The sequence below is a fragment of the Hippoglossus hippoglossus genome, chromosome 21 (assembly GCF_009819705.1).
Source record: "Hippoglossus hippoglossus isolate fHipHip1 chromosome 21, fHipHip1.pri, whole genome shotgun sequence".
Lineage (NCBI taxonomy): Eukaryota > Metazoa > Chordata > Actinopteri > Pleuronectiformes > Pleuronectidae > Hippoglossus > Hippoglossus hippoglossus.
In genome coordinates, this window is record NC_047171.1 from 16388283 (window position 1) to 16405508 (window position 17226).

The 17226-nt window shown below is 40.2% G+C and overlaps 2 protein-coding genes across 5 annotated transcripts; both read left to right on the top strand.

Annotated features, from left to right (window-relative positions):
* Window positions 1-4905: 4905 nt before the first annotated feature.
* gpr183a (G protein-coupled receptor 183a) lies at window positions 4906-8578 on the top strand. The gene is made up of 2 exons (XM_034573709.1): window positions 4906-5091; window positions 6845-8578. The coding sequence occupies exon 2, from the start codon at window positions 6869-6871 to the stop codon at window positions 8003-8005; it is 1137 nt and encodes a 378-aa protein (XP_034429600.1). The 5' UTR covers window positions 4906-5091; window positions 6845-6868; the 3' UTR covers window positions 8006-8578.
* Window positions 8579-10854: 2276 nt separating this feature from the next.
* On the top strand, window positions 10855-16258 carry gpr18 (G protein-coupled receptor 18). Of its 4 annotated transcripts, none has more exons than XM_034573712.1 (4): window positions 10855-11915; window positions 12768-12819; window positions 13069-15572; window positions 15644-16258. In XM_034573712.1, exon 3 carries the CDS (start codon window positions 13087-13089, stop codon window positions 14083-14085), a length of 999 nt encoding a protein of 332 aa, XP_034429603.1. In that variant the 5' UTR covers window positions 10855-11915; window positions 12768-12819; window positions 13069-13086; the 3' UTR covers window positions 14086-15572; window positions 15644-16258. The 4 variants fall into 4 exon arrangements, with proteins under 4 accessions (XP_034429603.1, XP_034429602.1, XP_034429604.1 ...); XM_034573711.1 differs by having other exon boundaries at window positions 13086-15572; XM_034573713.1 differs by having other exon boundaries at window positions 13107-15572.
* The last annotated feature ends 968 nt before the right edge of the window (window positions 16259-17226 follow it).

The following is a 17226-nucleotide window of genomic DNA, read 5'->3' on the forward strand; positions in this document are numbered from 1 at the left end:
AGCAGCTGCTTTCACTTCCTTTATGTAGAGAAGCGAATACGTGAAGTAGAGTGTGTACTTGAACATAAATTTAGTTTATAACTGCACACTTGCACGTAATCTGCTCTCCTACAATTAAGGATTTTTATAAGAACAAGATTTGCACTGTTTTACATTCTGAGAGAAGTTTGCCAGAATGAGAACACGTTGTGCATCTACCTTTCTATAGCCACATCTGACGTGTGTGTGGGAGTGTGACGATAAATACCAACACCACTTCCTCACCCACCTTTCCTGCTCCCTCTCACAGGCCTCATTCCTCCTGGCTCCCGCACCTTGTGGTAGAGCTGCTGCTAAAAGTGTGTGTGTGTGTGTGTGTGTGTGTGTGTGTGTGTGTGTGTGTGTGTGTGTGTGTGTGTGTGTGTGTGTGTGTGTGTGTGTGTGTGTGTGTGTGTGTGTGTGTGTGTGTGTGTAGGTGTGTAGGTGTGCAGGTGCAGGTGCAGGTGCAGGTTGTCTGTTTATAGAGCAGAGTTCAGCATTTAAATTTAATCTCTATCGTTTCCTGAGTTTCTGGAAATGCTGCCTTATGATCTTGCAGAAGTAGAAAGTATTGTGCATAAATATAGCGTCATGAAGTCGTGTTAAACTGGTTTGAGTGATTACTGGTGTGTGTTGACGTCATTGTGCAATTAATTTGTCAAGAGTCTGATCACAAAGACGAGTGAACCCAACAGATAATATGAATTATTAATTTAAAGGTCCCTAAATGTCACTTACTAAGTCAATAAGAGATAATAATATGGTAGAGCTGATGAAGCTACTACTACTACTACTACTACTACTACTACTACTAGCTGTAAAGGACCCCTGATTAACTTCACGTATAAGTTTCATCTTAAAATAAGATCTGCTTGAGAGTTGATTGAATCTAATCTAGTTGAGCATTGTTCTGTATTTTTTCTATTGTCAAATTCAATTCTGCGTTAATTTGTGTCTTCGTGGCTGCAGGTATAGAAAATACAGATTTTTGTCTCCGCCAAGGAGGTTACATTTTCAACCGCATCTGTTTGGTCATTGGTTGGTTTGCATGTTTATTTGTAACCAAGATTACGCAAAAGTTACTCAACGGATTACAACGTAACTTGGTGGAGGGACGTGTAACATTTAGGTGAAAGGGATCTATTGGCAGAAATACAAATACAAACATAAAATAATCCTAGTGATGTTTTTATTAGTGCGTGATCATCTCAATTGTTTTCTTTAGCCTAAAATCAGCTCTTAATATTTACATCAGGAGCGGGTCCTCTCTACGGAGACCACCATGTTTTTTACAGCAGCCCAGACTGGACAAAGTAAAACCCTTTTTCAGTTTTTATGACAATTGTAGGCTACCACAGGTTCTCTCTAATGTTTGGAAGGGAAGGGTGAGGTGAGGGGTATTCAGCTGCAACATGCAACTTCACCACTGGATGTCTCTAAATCTTGCACACTGAACCTTTAACATTGCATTTCCTCAATTTCTCAATTCAAGGATCTCGATGAAAAGAATCAGGCACATTTATGTACTGATATTTACGAGTGATTGCAATTTGATGCAATATAAGAATCAGAGGTCTGTCATATAAGAGTAAAGAGCGCTTCTTGTGGTGTTTGGCACTTTTAGTTTCGGTAAACCATTCTATCTGATAATAATCAGTTGTTAACACAACACCTCTAGCCACTACTTCTACTGTATGTGCAACAAACTGTTCTTTCTTTTTTATATCTAAACATGCACTTCTCCTTTAGCTATTGTATCTGATAGATTTACATTGTGGTCGGTTGCAGGTGTAGCCGCAGGTAAAAAAGACAGAAAATCGATTTTGTCTTCAGGAATGACTTGAATTAAAAGAGAATTTTCCTCTGACAGAGCAGTGAAGACATTGCTGCCATTATGTGACTCACTGACATTACAGCACAAGTCTTCATGTTCTCTAAACAGGTGTCAAATACAAACCTTTGACCTCGTCCCCCCACTGTGAGTTGTCCTCGACAGCTGCAGTACCCATCTCTGACCAGAAGAGAGAACTGTTCGTCTGAGAGGAGGTGGTTTTATATGATAATCATTTAAAAAGTTATGGAGGAAAGATGATGTATGGTATTTCAAATGCACTCAATATTAAACCTTTAATTTTACTTTAGGGCTAAAGCACAATTTTAAACTCATTTGGCTTAAACCCATGAACAGCAGCACTAAATGGAATAACGGCCACATGCCAGTGATTACAACACACCGACTGCTGTACGTGCAGCCAGTTCCTACTGACCCACTGTGAGAGGTCAGTCACTTGAACTCTCAAACAGTTACAGTGCAACTGTTTGGGTTTTACACACCACCACAATGGATGTTGCAATCAAAGCGTGATCATGGTATTAAAGTGCTGACATCTACAGGGCTTCACATCTGTTTTAATATCAAAAATATCAAAAAGCTTACAAGACTTCAAGTAAAAGATGAAGTTAAATATAAACGAATATTTTACAATTATTATAAAAAGGTAGTTCTTCTGTGTCATGTTGCTGATTAGATGTACATTTTTCTCACAGAACATGTTTTTTCTAGAGATAAAGAGCAGCCGCAGAGGTTTCCTGTGCCTCTTATGCAATCTAATCCTTACCACGTATTGAAAAACAATAGAGAGGACAGCAATCTTGTAGTTAACTTATACTTGTACCATGTTTAGCACCAGTTGGATCACTTATAACATTAAACTACATCCATGATACACAGCTGACATACAGAGAAAAGTCTTGATGTGGGTTGTGGACTTGAAGTCCTGTAGCCTACGTCATGTTATTGTTTTCTCTCTGTGTCCCAGAGTCTGACATTTGAATTATCAACTTCATCTTAACATATTTGTATTTTGTTACAACATGGCTAGCCAAATTGGGAAATAGATAACAAATGCAAACTCAAAGCCACGAAACAGAACTTGTAGCCTGAATACACAGCAATATAAACTGACAGTAGACAACGATGCATTGTGGCATCAACATAACACCACTTCAGAACAGATTTCTCACATTCATCCACCTCCGAGGTAAAAAACAAGTGAGATCATTCAAATGATAACATCCCCCACAATAGAGCGGTTTATGTTTAATCAGATAATTTCCTTTTTGAACTTTTTATCTCAAAGATTTCTCTGAACAGGATGTACCAACATTGGTGTCAAACGTTTTACTGAGAAATGACAGTTTTTTCACAAACCAACCTTCAGTCTTTAGTTCCTGTTTTGTCATCATTATCAAGACTGGGGTCATTGTGTTTGGACACCCTGAACTGCCAGACCCTCAACTGGCTTATTGTTAACTTTTTTAATCTCTTAATGGACTGGCACCGCCTTAACTAGCTCAATGTCTCCATACTCGGTATTTTGATGTATTGCGCGGTGCTGTTTTCTTGTTGTACCTTTTACTTTGTAAAACACTCTGCTCAACCAAGTTATTTTAAATGTGCTATATAAATAAAATTGACATTGACATTATTATTACTATGATAATTTCTTCTCTGTTGAAATGAGACCCCCATTTCTAATAGCAGAGTGTAAAGATATTATAGGTGCCGATTTTTTTTTTTGGGGGGGGGGGGTATTCAGCCCCATTGTGTGCTATGAATAGTCGTGGCAGAATACCATGCTGCTGTCTGTCAGCGATGGGTGTGATCTGGCCGTCTGAGGCCCGGTGAGTCAGACCCACAAGGCCAGGGCATGAGGAAGTTACACTGCTTCCTCTGCTTGTTTTCAACAAAGGAAGGTTGTGGTCCTAAAAAAAACAAAAAACAGACGATGAATTTATTTGTATTTGGCAGCAAATAAAATTACAAGCACAAGATTCCACATTTGTTAAAGAGAAATATTTTTCTGGCTCTTTTCCGCTGTCTTGCACCTTGAGAGGGAAATGTAGTCAATACTGAGCATATGGATCAATCAAAGTAGGATTGAAATCAATGTGCAGATAAATGTTAATACATACCATCATGCTTGTTTTGCCAGAGTGTATCCTGTAGCTGGGGTGATTCAAAGGTGTGAAAACCACAGAGTCTGTACAGAAAACACCTGTATAGCAACCCCTGATTTAAATATTGTTAACATTGATTATTTCTTTAAGTTAATATGAGAAAACATAAATGAGTTGTTTCTTTGTCCTTTCATGCAGCATCAAAGCTTGACCACATGCTACATTTAAACTTGTCTCTGATGTCTCACTCCAAAGCGAATTTGTGTCGTTAGGGACTGATCTGTAACCACATCTCAAACCATGACCTGTATGTTACCGCTGATGCTTTTTGACACCCAAACACAGAATTACCGGTGATTTGGGTCAAAAATATATATCACACTTCCTTCACCAGGGAAACATCTGCCACACCCGTGACATTCATCACAATCTCAAGCGAGATCTTTGTTTACAGTAAAATCTGTCACAACTGCTGCTCTCGTCTTTCTGAACGTCATTCTTCAGCTTGAAACGTCAAAACAAAGGTGTTTCTGGAGTAAAGGGGAAGTTCCGTGTTTGGGCTGTCACTCATTTCTCCTTGTCTGAAGGGAGATTTCAGAAAAGTTTTGAATTTGATAGTCAATTTATGCAAAAAAGAGCAACTGAGGCCTTATAGTCAAAATAAGTCTCTTTATAAAGAAAACAAGTTGCAGCCACATCCTGCCGTGGGTACACACGTGGCACAGCCCGCTGCATTAGGCAAAGATTGTTTTTCCCCCGATATAAGTCACACATGCCTCAAAAGGCCAAAATTACTAATGAAAATGCGTTGGACACTTCAGATTGTGATGTGCCGAGAGATAGAGGGTTGTAAAGGTTAAACCAAAGGGTGGAGAGGTAGAGACACAAGCATGCATATATGAAGAGAGAGAGAGAGAGAAAGAGAGGGAGAGAGAGCTACAACAGGATATTTTGTCACTATGGTTACTGGCAGCATATACGGATCTTGATTTCTGTGTGTCATGTCCTCACTCCGCGTGGCGTGGTGGGGGTGAGTGTCAGGGCAGTTCTTATAGTTGAGATAAACTTTGTTCCATGCTGTCTGGATCCGTTTGAGCAGAGTCCATCCAAGAGGTGAGTTTGTAAAAGTATTTGGGGAAAGGATTGTGGGTGTGTGTGTGTGTGTGTGTGTGTGTGTGTGTGTGTGTGTGTGTGTTTTGTCTCTGACCTGTAACAAGAAGACAACTTTTTAGTTTTGCCATTTAGCTGGTGATGGGTTGATGTTATGAAAAACATGCTGTATCTCAGAGACACCGATGTGCTCTGCGAAATTCTTGAAATCTAATTTGCAAAAAGAGTTTTAAATAAAACTGTATCTAATCTCATCATCATCATCATCGCACCTTTACAAACTGTATCTATTGTAGTTTGAAATTAATAAGTAATTATATCGCAATTTCTGTGCTAAAATACTTATTTATGCCAGAGTGAAAGCAACAAATCGAAATGAAACCAACAGTTTGAAGCAAACCACTTGATAATGTTTGAGTCACATAAGAAAAGTAAAAACATATGTTATTGAGATTCAAACCTTATGAATTTCAACCTGCTAAATGTACGCATATAACATCTTTTTATTGCGATGTTGCATGTTTGCCCTGAATTTGCCCGGAAATGTGTTTTCTTTGCCGCATAAGGAGATTGCCACAGGGGGAGCGGGTTTTAATTTTGGCTCAAACAATGTGACTTTCCGACTGCCAGCCATTCTGAAGCAGAGCACCCTGGGGAAGCAGACTTCCTCATTTGCAAGGCCATCTTTCAACACCAAGTGTTTTTTTGCAGTTAAAATGAGAGAGTGCATGTTGCAGCTGCATTCAGAATCACAGTAAAGCTGCGTGGTATTGTTCACAGACTTCCTTCATCTCACTTTTAGGCTCACAAACACATTTCTGTCCTGTGGGTGTGCATCAGTGGACAACCCATAGTTTAGGGGACGGTTGAATTTCCGTTTAAACAACAACTCTTCTTTCCTGTCATCTTCATGTATCGTCTTTAATCTAACTATAATTATAATATTGTGATATTATTGGTCTTTTTACGTCAAGTTACAGAATAAACAAAAGCTAAATGTGATAAGTGGAAAAAGAGCAACTTTAAAGCTGTTGTTAAACTGAAATTTATTTATTTTTCATTTTAACAATGTCATTATTGACAGCAAATCTTGATTAGTGAAAAGGCATGAAAGTGGAGTTTGGACCCTGTCAGGATTTGCTAAAAATATCCACAAGGTGGCACTACACACCACAAAAACAACTTCTGTTGAACAGGACACATAGGACTTACTTATAATAATAATAATAATAATAATAATAATAATAATAATAATCACAATCACAATCACAATCATAATCATAATCACAATAATAATCATAATCATAACCATAATCATAATCATAATAAACGGTATTTATTCAACACTAGAACTAGATGAAAAGTCAATGTAATTTGTCAAAATTCCAATAAAAAATGTATATTATTATTGGTCACATTGATACTATCATATACATCTTTTTTATAAAACTATAAAACTTTGCTAATGTAAAACAAACACACTAAAGGACTTATTTTTGAGGCAATAGCTGTTTAAGTCGTGTGTAGTGATGCAAAATACAGTAACTTCCTTATTGAAAGCGAGTCTTAAACCTGCTCTTGTGACCTGGGTTGAAGTTAAGAAAAGAGTTTCATTTCAGCATTGACTGAGAGTTTCATTGTGTTCTACATGTCTGTGTTAGTTTCCTTTAACTTGATGCTTAAAACTAAACAGAAATCATATGGAAAATCCCTGAGTTAACCAAAGCATCGACTCATTTTATTTTCACTTTCGCAGCTGCTGGTTCCTACAATATCCAAAATGGGTTCCACCGCTGCGCCTGTGACCTTTACCTCCTCACCCGCCAACAACGGCTCCACCTGCAACACCCTGTACGACCACCGGAACTACGCCAGGGTCTTCATACCCATTCTGTATTGTACTGTATTCGTCGTGGGCCTGCTCGGGAACTGTCTCGCCCTTCACGTCATCCGTCCCAACATGAAGAAAATGAACTCCACCACCTTATACTCCCTCAACCTGGTCGTGTCCGACATCATCTTCACCCTGTCTCTGCCCTTCAGGATCCTCTACTATGCTCTGGGCTTCCACTGGCCCATGAGCGAGTTTCTGTGCAAGATCTCGGGCTTCATCTTCTACATCAACACCTACGCAGGGGTCAACTTCATGACCTGCCTCAGCGTGGATCGTTTCATCGCTGTGGTCCTGCCTCTGCGCTTCGCCCGATTCAGGAATGTCAGCAACGTGCGCTACATTTGTGTTGGCGTTTGGCTGCTGGTCCTGGCACAGACCCTCCCCCTCCTCGGAATGTCCATGACCAACTTAGAACCCGACGGCTACATTACCTGCATGGAATACCCCAACTTTGAGAAGGTCGACCACATTGCCACTATACTGATTGGTGCTGTCTTCTTGGGTTACGTCATCCCTGTGATCACCATCCTTGTGTGTTACGCCGTCTTATGTTCCAAACTCCACTTAACAGCCAAGAACAACCATTTGACAGATAAGTCAGGCCGAAGTCGCAAGGTCATCGGCGTGATCTGCTGTGTGTCTCTGGTGTTTGTCGTCTGCTTCAGCCCCTATCACATCAACATCCTGCAGTTCATGATCCGCAAGCTGGTGTCGAGCCCCGACTGCGCCGATCTCACAGCCTTCCAGGTGTCGCTGCACATCACGGTGTGTCTGATGAACCTCAACTCCTGCTTGGATCCATTTATCTACTTCTTCGCCTGCAAGGGCTACAAGAGGAAACTGAAGAAGCTGCTGAAGCTGCAGGTCAGCGTGTCCTTCTCCAGCGCGGTGAGGACGTCACCCGAGGGCTCCTCCAAGGATATTATCGATGGCAACAAGATCCAACTCAACAGCTCCACTACGTATGCAGCCAGCGACAGGCTCACAGAGAGGAGGTTATACATAAGCGAGCAAAATGAATAGCTGAGCCACCAGGAGTTGAATAAGATGTGAGAAACGTTTGCCTCTCAGTGCGACTGTTTCAATCAGGTCTCACACAAACTGATCTGAACATTTATATGGACTCAGCCATGTCATCATAGACTCTAAGCAACCGGGAATTCAGCTGCATTGGATCAGATTAGTTTACAGAATGGGAGACCATCAACATCTCAAGGAAAAGAAAACTGTTTTTGAAAAATAAAACAAGGCGTCCTGTCAGTAAACTGATGAGGCAGAGCACGTTGAAAGTGAACACTGAACAGAGAAAGAGCTGAAAGAGACGTTGGTGAACATGTGAAACATTTTTGAAAGCTAGGATTTAATATTTGCGGTCAGACCTCACAACGGATCCATCCTCATCTGCTTGTTTTTTTTTTTAGGAAGTGAGTTGTTAAGGTAGAAGTGAAATCAGATTCACAGACATTACGATTCAGTTCAGTTGTAAAATCTCAGGAAAACCGATGAACTGTAGGTTTATCATCTCACTATCGGCACAATCACATCATCATTTCAGCTGCTTTAGAATTAGTTTGCTGACGCTAAAATGGACGTGAACACAAACACGATAGTTCACCCAAAAATGAAAATTCACTCATTATCTACTACTCTACCTGCCGATGGAGGGGTGGGTGAAGTGTTTGAGTCCACAAAACACTTCAGATTCAGGGGTAAACAGCCTTGCAGCCGAATCAATACAACTGAAGTAACTGGCGACCACTTCCTCAAATGAAAAAAAAATACAGAAAAAAAACAAAAAATGCCTCTATACTGCTCCTGTGGTGTCATCCAAGTATGCGTAAGCCCAGTCGTTCAAATTCAATTCGAAACGGCGTCATTTCGAGTTACTTCTGCAGTTCTCGCGAGAACTTGTCATAGGGTCTCGATTGACCCCTGGTGGCTATATGCAGTATAGGTCATTAACCCTGCCTCCTCCATTTTAACAAATGTGACTGGACAAAGCTACAAAGTTAAAGTAGATTGTAAAATAAATTGTTGTCAAAGATGGTTTCCGTCATTTGTCATGGTAGCTCTTATCACACTGATGTATGTTCAAGTGTTCCTGTTCTGGTAAGGATTTTGTAGCTCACTCACCTGTACGACATGGTGAGAGGTGAGGGCCACATGCAACATGTCAAATGGATGTGTCTTCTGTGTTAACTTTAGGTACATGACCCTGATTAAGATGCAGAAATGCCAAGGTGGCTTGTTTGGTAGCTTTACTGTTGTTGTAATGGGATGCACTCCCATTCATCCCACATAGACTTGGCCCACACTGTCACTCCCACATACTGTTTCCACCAAAGGTGCCAAAGGTGGCCCGAATTTGTTTTATGCTTGATTTATGGAACACCTTTGCTAAAAAAGGCCCACATTTGTTTTGAGATATTCACACTGGTGCGAAACAGAAACGAATGGTCCAACAGGTGGATCCTTCCCAGCCCAAACTATCCCAGGATTCATTGTGCTTCAATGACAAACTGTTTATCAAAGAGGCATATATATATATATACAGTATATAGTCTAGACTATGAAGAGCCGTGAAAGCCTCGTCCTCCTCCTCGTCCTCCTCCTCCTCACCACAGATCATTATAAAGTTATTCACTTCAACGTTTAAAAATTGAACTCAGTGTGAGTGAAACTGTTAATAACTGTTTTTTTCTGAATTTGTTCAAAGGTTGAATGTTTAAAATAATATCTGAAATAAAATATTATTTAAAAATGTGTGAGCGTTATTGTCAGCGTCTTGTTAGAGCAGATTTAGAGCGTGGTGGGTATATGTGTGTCATTGTACAATTTTATTTTTATTTAATTAATTATTTTTATTATGATTTTTTTTTTAAACAGAAGAAATTTAAGCCACCCATGCTACAGCCTACACTACACTATATAAAAAAGACAAACAACTCAACATTTTAAGATACCAGAATTTTGTAAAAGTTAAAATTTTAATTTAAGTTAGGCAAGTTCATGTGATTTTACTTACTTTCTAAATGCTTTTTACATTTGTTACTTATTCCAGGTGAAACTTTAGAGAGAATAAACGTAAAGCCAAGCAGTGGACAGTGGCTAAGACCCCTAAGTTGGAGATCTCCATTCTGAATTCATTTAGACCTTTTGAAATGAGCAAAAAGCACATTATATTTTATACCTTGAAGCATGTGTAGAGTAGATCTTTAACTTTGAATTTAATAGCAGGATATAATCATTTGATATCATATTCTGTAACAGTGTATCCTATAAATGTGTGAACGGAATCATTTAGACTTTTTACTTTACAACTTAGAAGTATGTAAGATTTGAGCAAATGTTTTACAATAGATTAATATTTCATAGAATTATATGCAGTGAAATTGATCGATCCATAAATAAGAATAGACATTTGGCACTTACTCAGTTTTGTAGTATTCACTATCAACCTCTAGAGGACAGTGTAAAGCAGGCAAATGAGGTAATGGTTAAGGAAGTAAAAACGTCTTTGACAGACTTCGGGCACCTAATCTCAAAAATGACAGACGTAACAAAGCAGGAGCAACAACTCCTTTTCCTTAAAATGTTATCGTTGTCTGTTTGACATCAGACACAATGTAAAAAATATAAAAAATCCAGGGAAGATAACAAAAGTCTTAATTTCACCCAATGTTGTCTTGATATAGTGCTCTTAACACATATATTATATATTATAGTCATTGTATACAGGCTATTATTTATCATGGAGTGGTGAACTCACTGAGGCAACGACATGACAAGTAACAAGGAGATGAAACATCACAGACTGTTGTCATAACAACATCTTGCAATGAGCACAAAGTACCATCTGCTGTGAGATTTTTAAGACACATCGAGAGGACGAGCCGATAGATAATTATTTCCCGGGAATAAGAATCCAACTGGATGAGCAGCTTCCGTGTGAACACTGTTGTGACAATACAGGGGTACAAATCACCTAGCAATCATGGAGAAAGGTGTCAGAGAGAATGGCAAGTCTGAATCAACTGTACAAAATAGACGTCACCTTTTAAGGAGGTCCATCAGACGGGGGCGAGCCGTAAGAAGGCACGAGCAGGAAATTGCACAAGTCGTGGTAGTAGTATGAGTATGATTTACTTCCTGTTTGGAATGATCTATAATCGGAATGAGAGCTAGCAGTTGGGAGATCAGGGCGAAGAAGTTTTGATTGCACGTTGTTCTTTGAGCCAAACGTCCTAATTCACGGCTGCAACCAGCTCGCACACACATTAATCACACACGTTCATCTGTATTCAATCCAGGTCCAGACTGACCTTGAGCGTTTCACCTGAGGTATGCGCTTTGCATCCATTAAGTCGACGTGGTGTAAAACCATCTCACAGCATCAGCGTGAAGTGTCTATTACCACCATCTTATTTCCTGTTTATATGGCAACTGCCTCAACATCCTGTTTTTAATTACTTCTCTCCAGCAGCAGATGCTTCTCACAGCAACCTGCTGTGGATTACTCCCCTGAGAACTAATGTGCTGTGACAGACCCCACTTTTCCAATCAATAACTCGCCCTAAATCTGCCATCTCTCTGCCTGCCAAACACACTCCCACTTCTAATGGCACATCATTTTCTTTAAGGGGGTGTAATTGCAGACTGTGGAAAGCTGTAGCCCTTTGTGTTCCAGCTACGTAGCTACTGTAAAGGAATCTCAAGTACAGCAGCCACTGCAGCCCACGGCCGACACAGGAAGTGATGGGGGCTTTCACACTGTGCTCGGTCTCTCCACGGTTTCCATCACATTGCCCTTTTTGAGAAATGAGCATTCACTTCCCTGTTTTGTGCAGTTAGAGCAAAGTGCTCAGATAAATCGCAGCGCCGCTTCATGAACCTGTTGGTGCAAGTCTGACAAGATGTTTGTTTGATTTCTGTGGTAAGTTCAGTCTTTTATTGTTCAGGGAAGGCGGCCTGATCAGTGTGGCCTTAAACATGGAGGGGAAAGGGTGATGTTTGAAAGCTATTTACTATCTGTGTGTATCGATGCTGGGTTTTTGTACAAACTTATGTAAATCACCTCGTTGTTTTATTCTACAGCCTTAAAGAAGTAGTTTAGCGTTTCTTTTTCTCACATTCACACATATATACGTTTATTTCACTCATCGACCAAACAAAACGTTTTAAATGCAAACACAAAATCTCAGATCTTGAAATGAAAAGGAGCAGACAGAGGAATACTCTTGTATAATCTTTCACAAGACTTTGATTAGCAAAGCAAATAACTCAATATAATTAAAATACGAATACTCAATGATCGCCCCGATACTGATCATATACAAAAGTGAAACACAGAAAGTACAGCACCAAAGGTGAAGACATGTATTTTTAAATGTAAACCACAGAAGTCACGTGATTTCTCATAAAGAGCAGCAAAGGTTTCTCACATCTAAGGATTTCACTTCCACATTTATTACAGCAACTCTGATCTTTTTTTATATACATGTAATATAAACATATATTTATTTGTTCTATTTATTTTTTAAGAATGATCTTTTTGTCTTCCTCTTCCTGTGTTTCACTTTTAAAGATGTAAGTATTCAAAGTACTGTTTTAAGCTGTAAAACACAGATACGCATCTTCTGGTTATTTCAACCACAGTGTTCCTTCTAGAAACCCAGTTGTTTCTCAAATCAGTTTCTTTCAAATACAAAATCAGTGTTTATTGTACTTTTGCTGAAAATAAATCACAATATTAAGTACCTTTTTAATGTTTTTGTATTTTTTCAAGATTTCAGTCGCGTATGGACACATGAGTGAATATTTCGACATCATGTTCAAAAGTAAGTTGCAATATCTATTTTTTCTCATCAGATATTTTGTAATTTGATATTCATATTTCAGTCAAAAGATTTATTCAATCAAGACATCTTTAACTTTTTCATGCAATTTTAGGAGCAGATGTTAAGTTATAGAATTACTAATTACAGACTTGATTGTCTGTTTAAAACATAACATAAAAAATAGTTTAGCGGAAATAAACATTGATATTATACCATTAAATAATTCATAAAACCATTTTCTTCCTGCTGACTTATGTAAGTTTCAGTATGAATCTGGATCTTAGCAACTCCAACATGTCTGTGGAGTCCAGTGCTGAGAGGCCAGAACAGGGGCCGGTGGAGTACCGCCTGGCCGGTCTGATCTTCTACTGCTTCGTCTTCATTGTCGGAGTCATCGTCAACATCACTGCCCTGTGGGTCTTCTCTCTCACCACCAAGAGGAGGAACTCGGTCACTGTCTACATGATAAACGTGGCGATGGTGGACCTCACCTTCATCCTGCTGCTTCCCTTCAGGATGGTCTACCACCACCAGGACTACTGGCCCTTCGGAGATGTCTTCTGCCGCGTTATGGCCGCTCTCACCATTTTCTACCCCTGCATCGCTCTTTGGCTGTTTGCTCTGATCAGCGCTGACCGCTACATGGCTATCGTCCAGCCAAGGCATGGCAAGGAGCTGAGGAATGTCCCCAAGGCCGTGGTGGCGTGTTTGGGGGTGTGGCTCATGACTTTGGGCTGCACCGTCCCCATGCTCTTTTCCGAGCACGACCCCGATCAAATCTCCAACTTCACCACCTGCGTCAAGATGCAAGACATCGTCTACTTACGCCGTGACAATGCTGTCAACTTTGCGCGAATCGTCTTCTTCTTCCTGGTTCCCATATGTATAATGATAGGCTGCTACATCGTCATCGTGGACAATCTGATCCACGGCCGCACCTCGAAACTCAAACCAAAAGTGAAGCAGAAGTCAATCCGGATCATCATCACGCTCATAATCCAAGTGTTGGTGTGTTTCGTGCCTTTCCATGTGTGTTTATTGGTCCGTTTGATCGGGACGGGCCAAGATGGCGGTTTTAGCACGTGGGCGGTGTTCACCACATTCCTGATGAACATGAGCACAGTGTTGGACATCATTCTGTATTACATTGTCTCCAAACAGTTCCAAGACCGAGTGATCAGTGTGATCCTGTACAGGAACTATCTGCGGAGTGTGAGACGGAAGAGCCGTCACACAATGAGCAACGTGACCAGTGCAATGATATGAAACAGCCGTCAAACACCGCGCATAGACGTGTTCTGTGGATTCCCTCAGCCAAATGTAACACTGCATGTATCGCCCGAATATAGTTCATTATCCAAAGGATCAAAACTTGCAATTAATTTCGAAGGTGTAATTTACACTCACAGTATGGGAGTGCTGCTGTTGTGGCAAAAACATCTGTGTTCAGAGCTGATTGACTCACCCATGAGACTTGAGATGTTTTTTTGTGCAGCTCTGCTCTGGCAGACACAGCGTCGGAGTGTGTGGCTCAGGTGTAACAAACGCAAGCGAAAAAAAATAAAGCTGGTGATCGTTTCGAAAATAGCCCACAGTATCTCAGTGTTTAATCTGACTGTGAATAGATACTGAAACCCTCCTCAGCCTCCTCACTATGTCGCCTGACAACCATAAAGGTCTGACAGCCTCCACAGCAACCTACAGGAAACAATTGTGGGTTCTTGTTTGCTCTTCTTGTTTGGTCTGTACACCATGTTTTTTTTTATCTTCAGCGTTGCATCACGGCCGAGTAAATATAACATATAAAATCTATAATTGCAACACATACATATTTAAAGTTGCTGAAAATGTATTGACCAGGTGATGGCAGCATGGCACAGCGAGATCCCATCTCTCTGCCAGAGCAGGATAGACGAGGAGAGTGCTGGGTTCTTCTGTGTCTTGTGCAGAGTTACTTCTCCCTTTTTGGTTTCTGCATGTTATTACGTCTCAAACGTCTTCACGAGAGCAAATCTTTCGTTTCTCTCTCAATGCCGTCGACGCTCAAAGAGAAGTTAACTACATCCGTAACGGCTCCCTCAACCAGGACTGAAGTGTGTTTATGGTGCATTGCGAATCATATTGATTAGATGCTAAATGATTCAGTCACCTGAAGTGCATTTACAGTAACATCCTCAAGAGATGTCAGTGAGGTTATTTGCTAGATTGAGAGCAACCTCAACCTTAAGAGAGAAAACTCTTTTCTGCACCTGGGATGCTTTCATGTCAGGTCTCAGGAGTTAGAAGCAAGATCCTGAAATATATCAGTTTATCTACCTACTAAGTTACAATCAGCTGTATGTATGTGGAACGTGGATCTCGCGAGATGTTGATAATGGCCCTGGGAAGTGCAGTGCCCGAATTTGGCGCCATTTGGACCCGTGATTTGTTCACTATTAAAAAAGAAAAGGATAAACAGCAGACCAGCGCTCTGCAGCAGTTTGGTTCCTCAAATGACAGACGAGCTAACATGTACTGAATGGGTGACGTTTTTTCTGTGTGAAAAACCACTCATGTTTGAATGTGACGGCTCTGACACGTGTCACGCACAAACATCACAGGAGCTAAAAATTGATTTGGTGTTGCCAATTTCTAAAATAATCAACTTAGTGTGTCTTTCACAGCAACACAGTCCTAACTGGATTAGACAGTGAGTCAGTGTAGCTGAGTAACTACGTAGTGTCTCAGACAATTAGGAAGTCCCCGTGTCTGTGGTGTAGCCACGTCTACCGTGGCCATTTTTGGATCAGTTATGATACAACTGAATATGCTGTGTTACGATGAGCTGTTTCTTAAAGTGAGTCTGGTTTTATTCGTGTTTAATTCTCACGTCTTTACAAGCAGTTAAATTCCCACTGAGATAAGTCAGTGTGCAGCAGCGGTAAAAGGACAAACTGCACTGAGAGTCCATATGTTTCCTGATTGGTTCACACAATGTTCATATGCAAGAAATGACCAGGGCATACAGAGGAAGTAGATTTACATCGCGTTTAACGGGACGAGGCAGACTCCAATGTTTCCATCTCACACGGAATTCTGGGAAGTGCAGTTCATCACGCGATGATAGCTTTATTGGCCGGCGGACTCCGAGTGGATTGATGACCGGGGGGTCAAAGGTCAAATGAAACATCAGAGGGTCATCTATCTGTCCCACCTGTTAGACATCAAAGAAAAACCAGCCGCGCCGCTCACAGCAACTGGCATTTAAAACAATTAAGTTTCCTGTCAAGTCCCTGTGATGAATTATCCGGAAGCTTTACCAGCTGTAATTCTAAATCTTCCCAACAAGTGCCTTTGTTGTAGAGAAATTAATGAAAACAAGATTGTCTTTCATAGGAGCTGATCTAACAGCGCGGCAGCCAGCTGCTCTTCTTTGGGAATAAAAACAGTCAGCATTAAGCACAGCTCAGACAAAATACTTTCTTTTTTTTCTCCCCTACCACTCGTGTGGAAAACAAATCAGGCGGCGAGCACAGTGGCCATCTGTTTTGTTATTTGATATGTGTGAATACATGTTGTAATGACTTTGTTTGTGAATCACTCTGCGCGGCAGAACACACGAGAGCTCTCGAAGTGCTGGAGTGTTCAAAGCTAATCATATAATTGGACACAATAGTCGATGACAAATGGAGACGCTTGGAGCCAGCCAGCTGGGGAAGTGAATATGTAATCATTGTAAAATCATATCATTTTTGCATATTTGAAGACAGCTTAATAGAGTTTGCATGTCAGTACAGTATCAAATAATGATGACAGTGTGTCGCTGTATCTGCTTTTCTGATTTGTTGGACTATTACTTTCCTATTAAACGCGTTTCTAAAGAGTTTGTTTCTTCTATGTTCATATAATACAAATATATGTATGTATACACACTATATGCTATGTGTGTGTGTGTGTGCTAGTGTGTGTGTGTGTGTGTGTGCGTGTGTGTAGTTTGGCATAAGTAAATGACTGTGTGCATCATTTATCAAATACTACAATGGTTAAGGCTTTAGACTCATTTTTGAAATGGATAGCCATGAGTAATATATAAATAGTTAAAATCAATAGTTAAAAGTACAGGCCAAATGGTGGAAAAGGTAAAAGTTGTAGATAAATGGTTTGAAATCATTACCCAGTGAATAAATGGCTGAAACAGTTAATTAAAAGTGATTAAGAATTAATGGTTGAAGACTAATGGTATTAAAAAAACAAATGAACAGTTGAATGAAATGTCCTGACTCTGCCACATTGGGGGGGGGGGGGGGGAGCTAAACACTGACAGATAAACATTGTATGAAAAAGATGTATGAAGAAAAGAAAGTGACATTATTAATCATATAATTTATAGTAGGATGTTATGTTTTCATCTTAGTTTGTTTGTCAGCA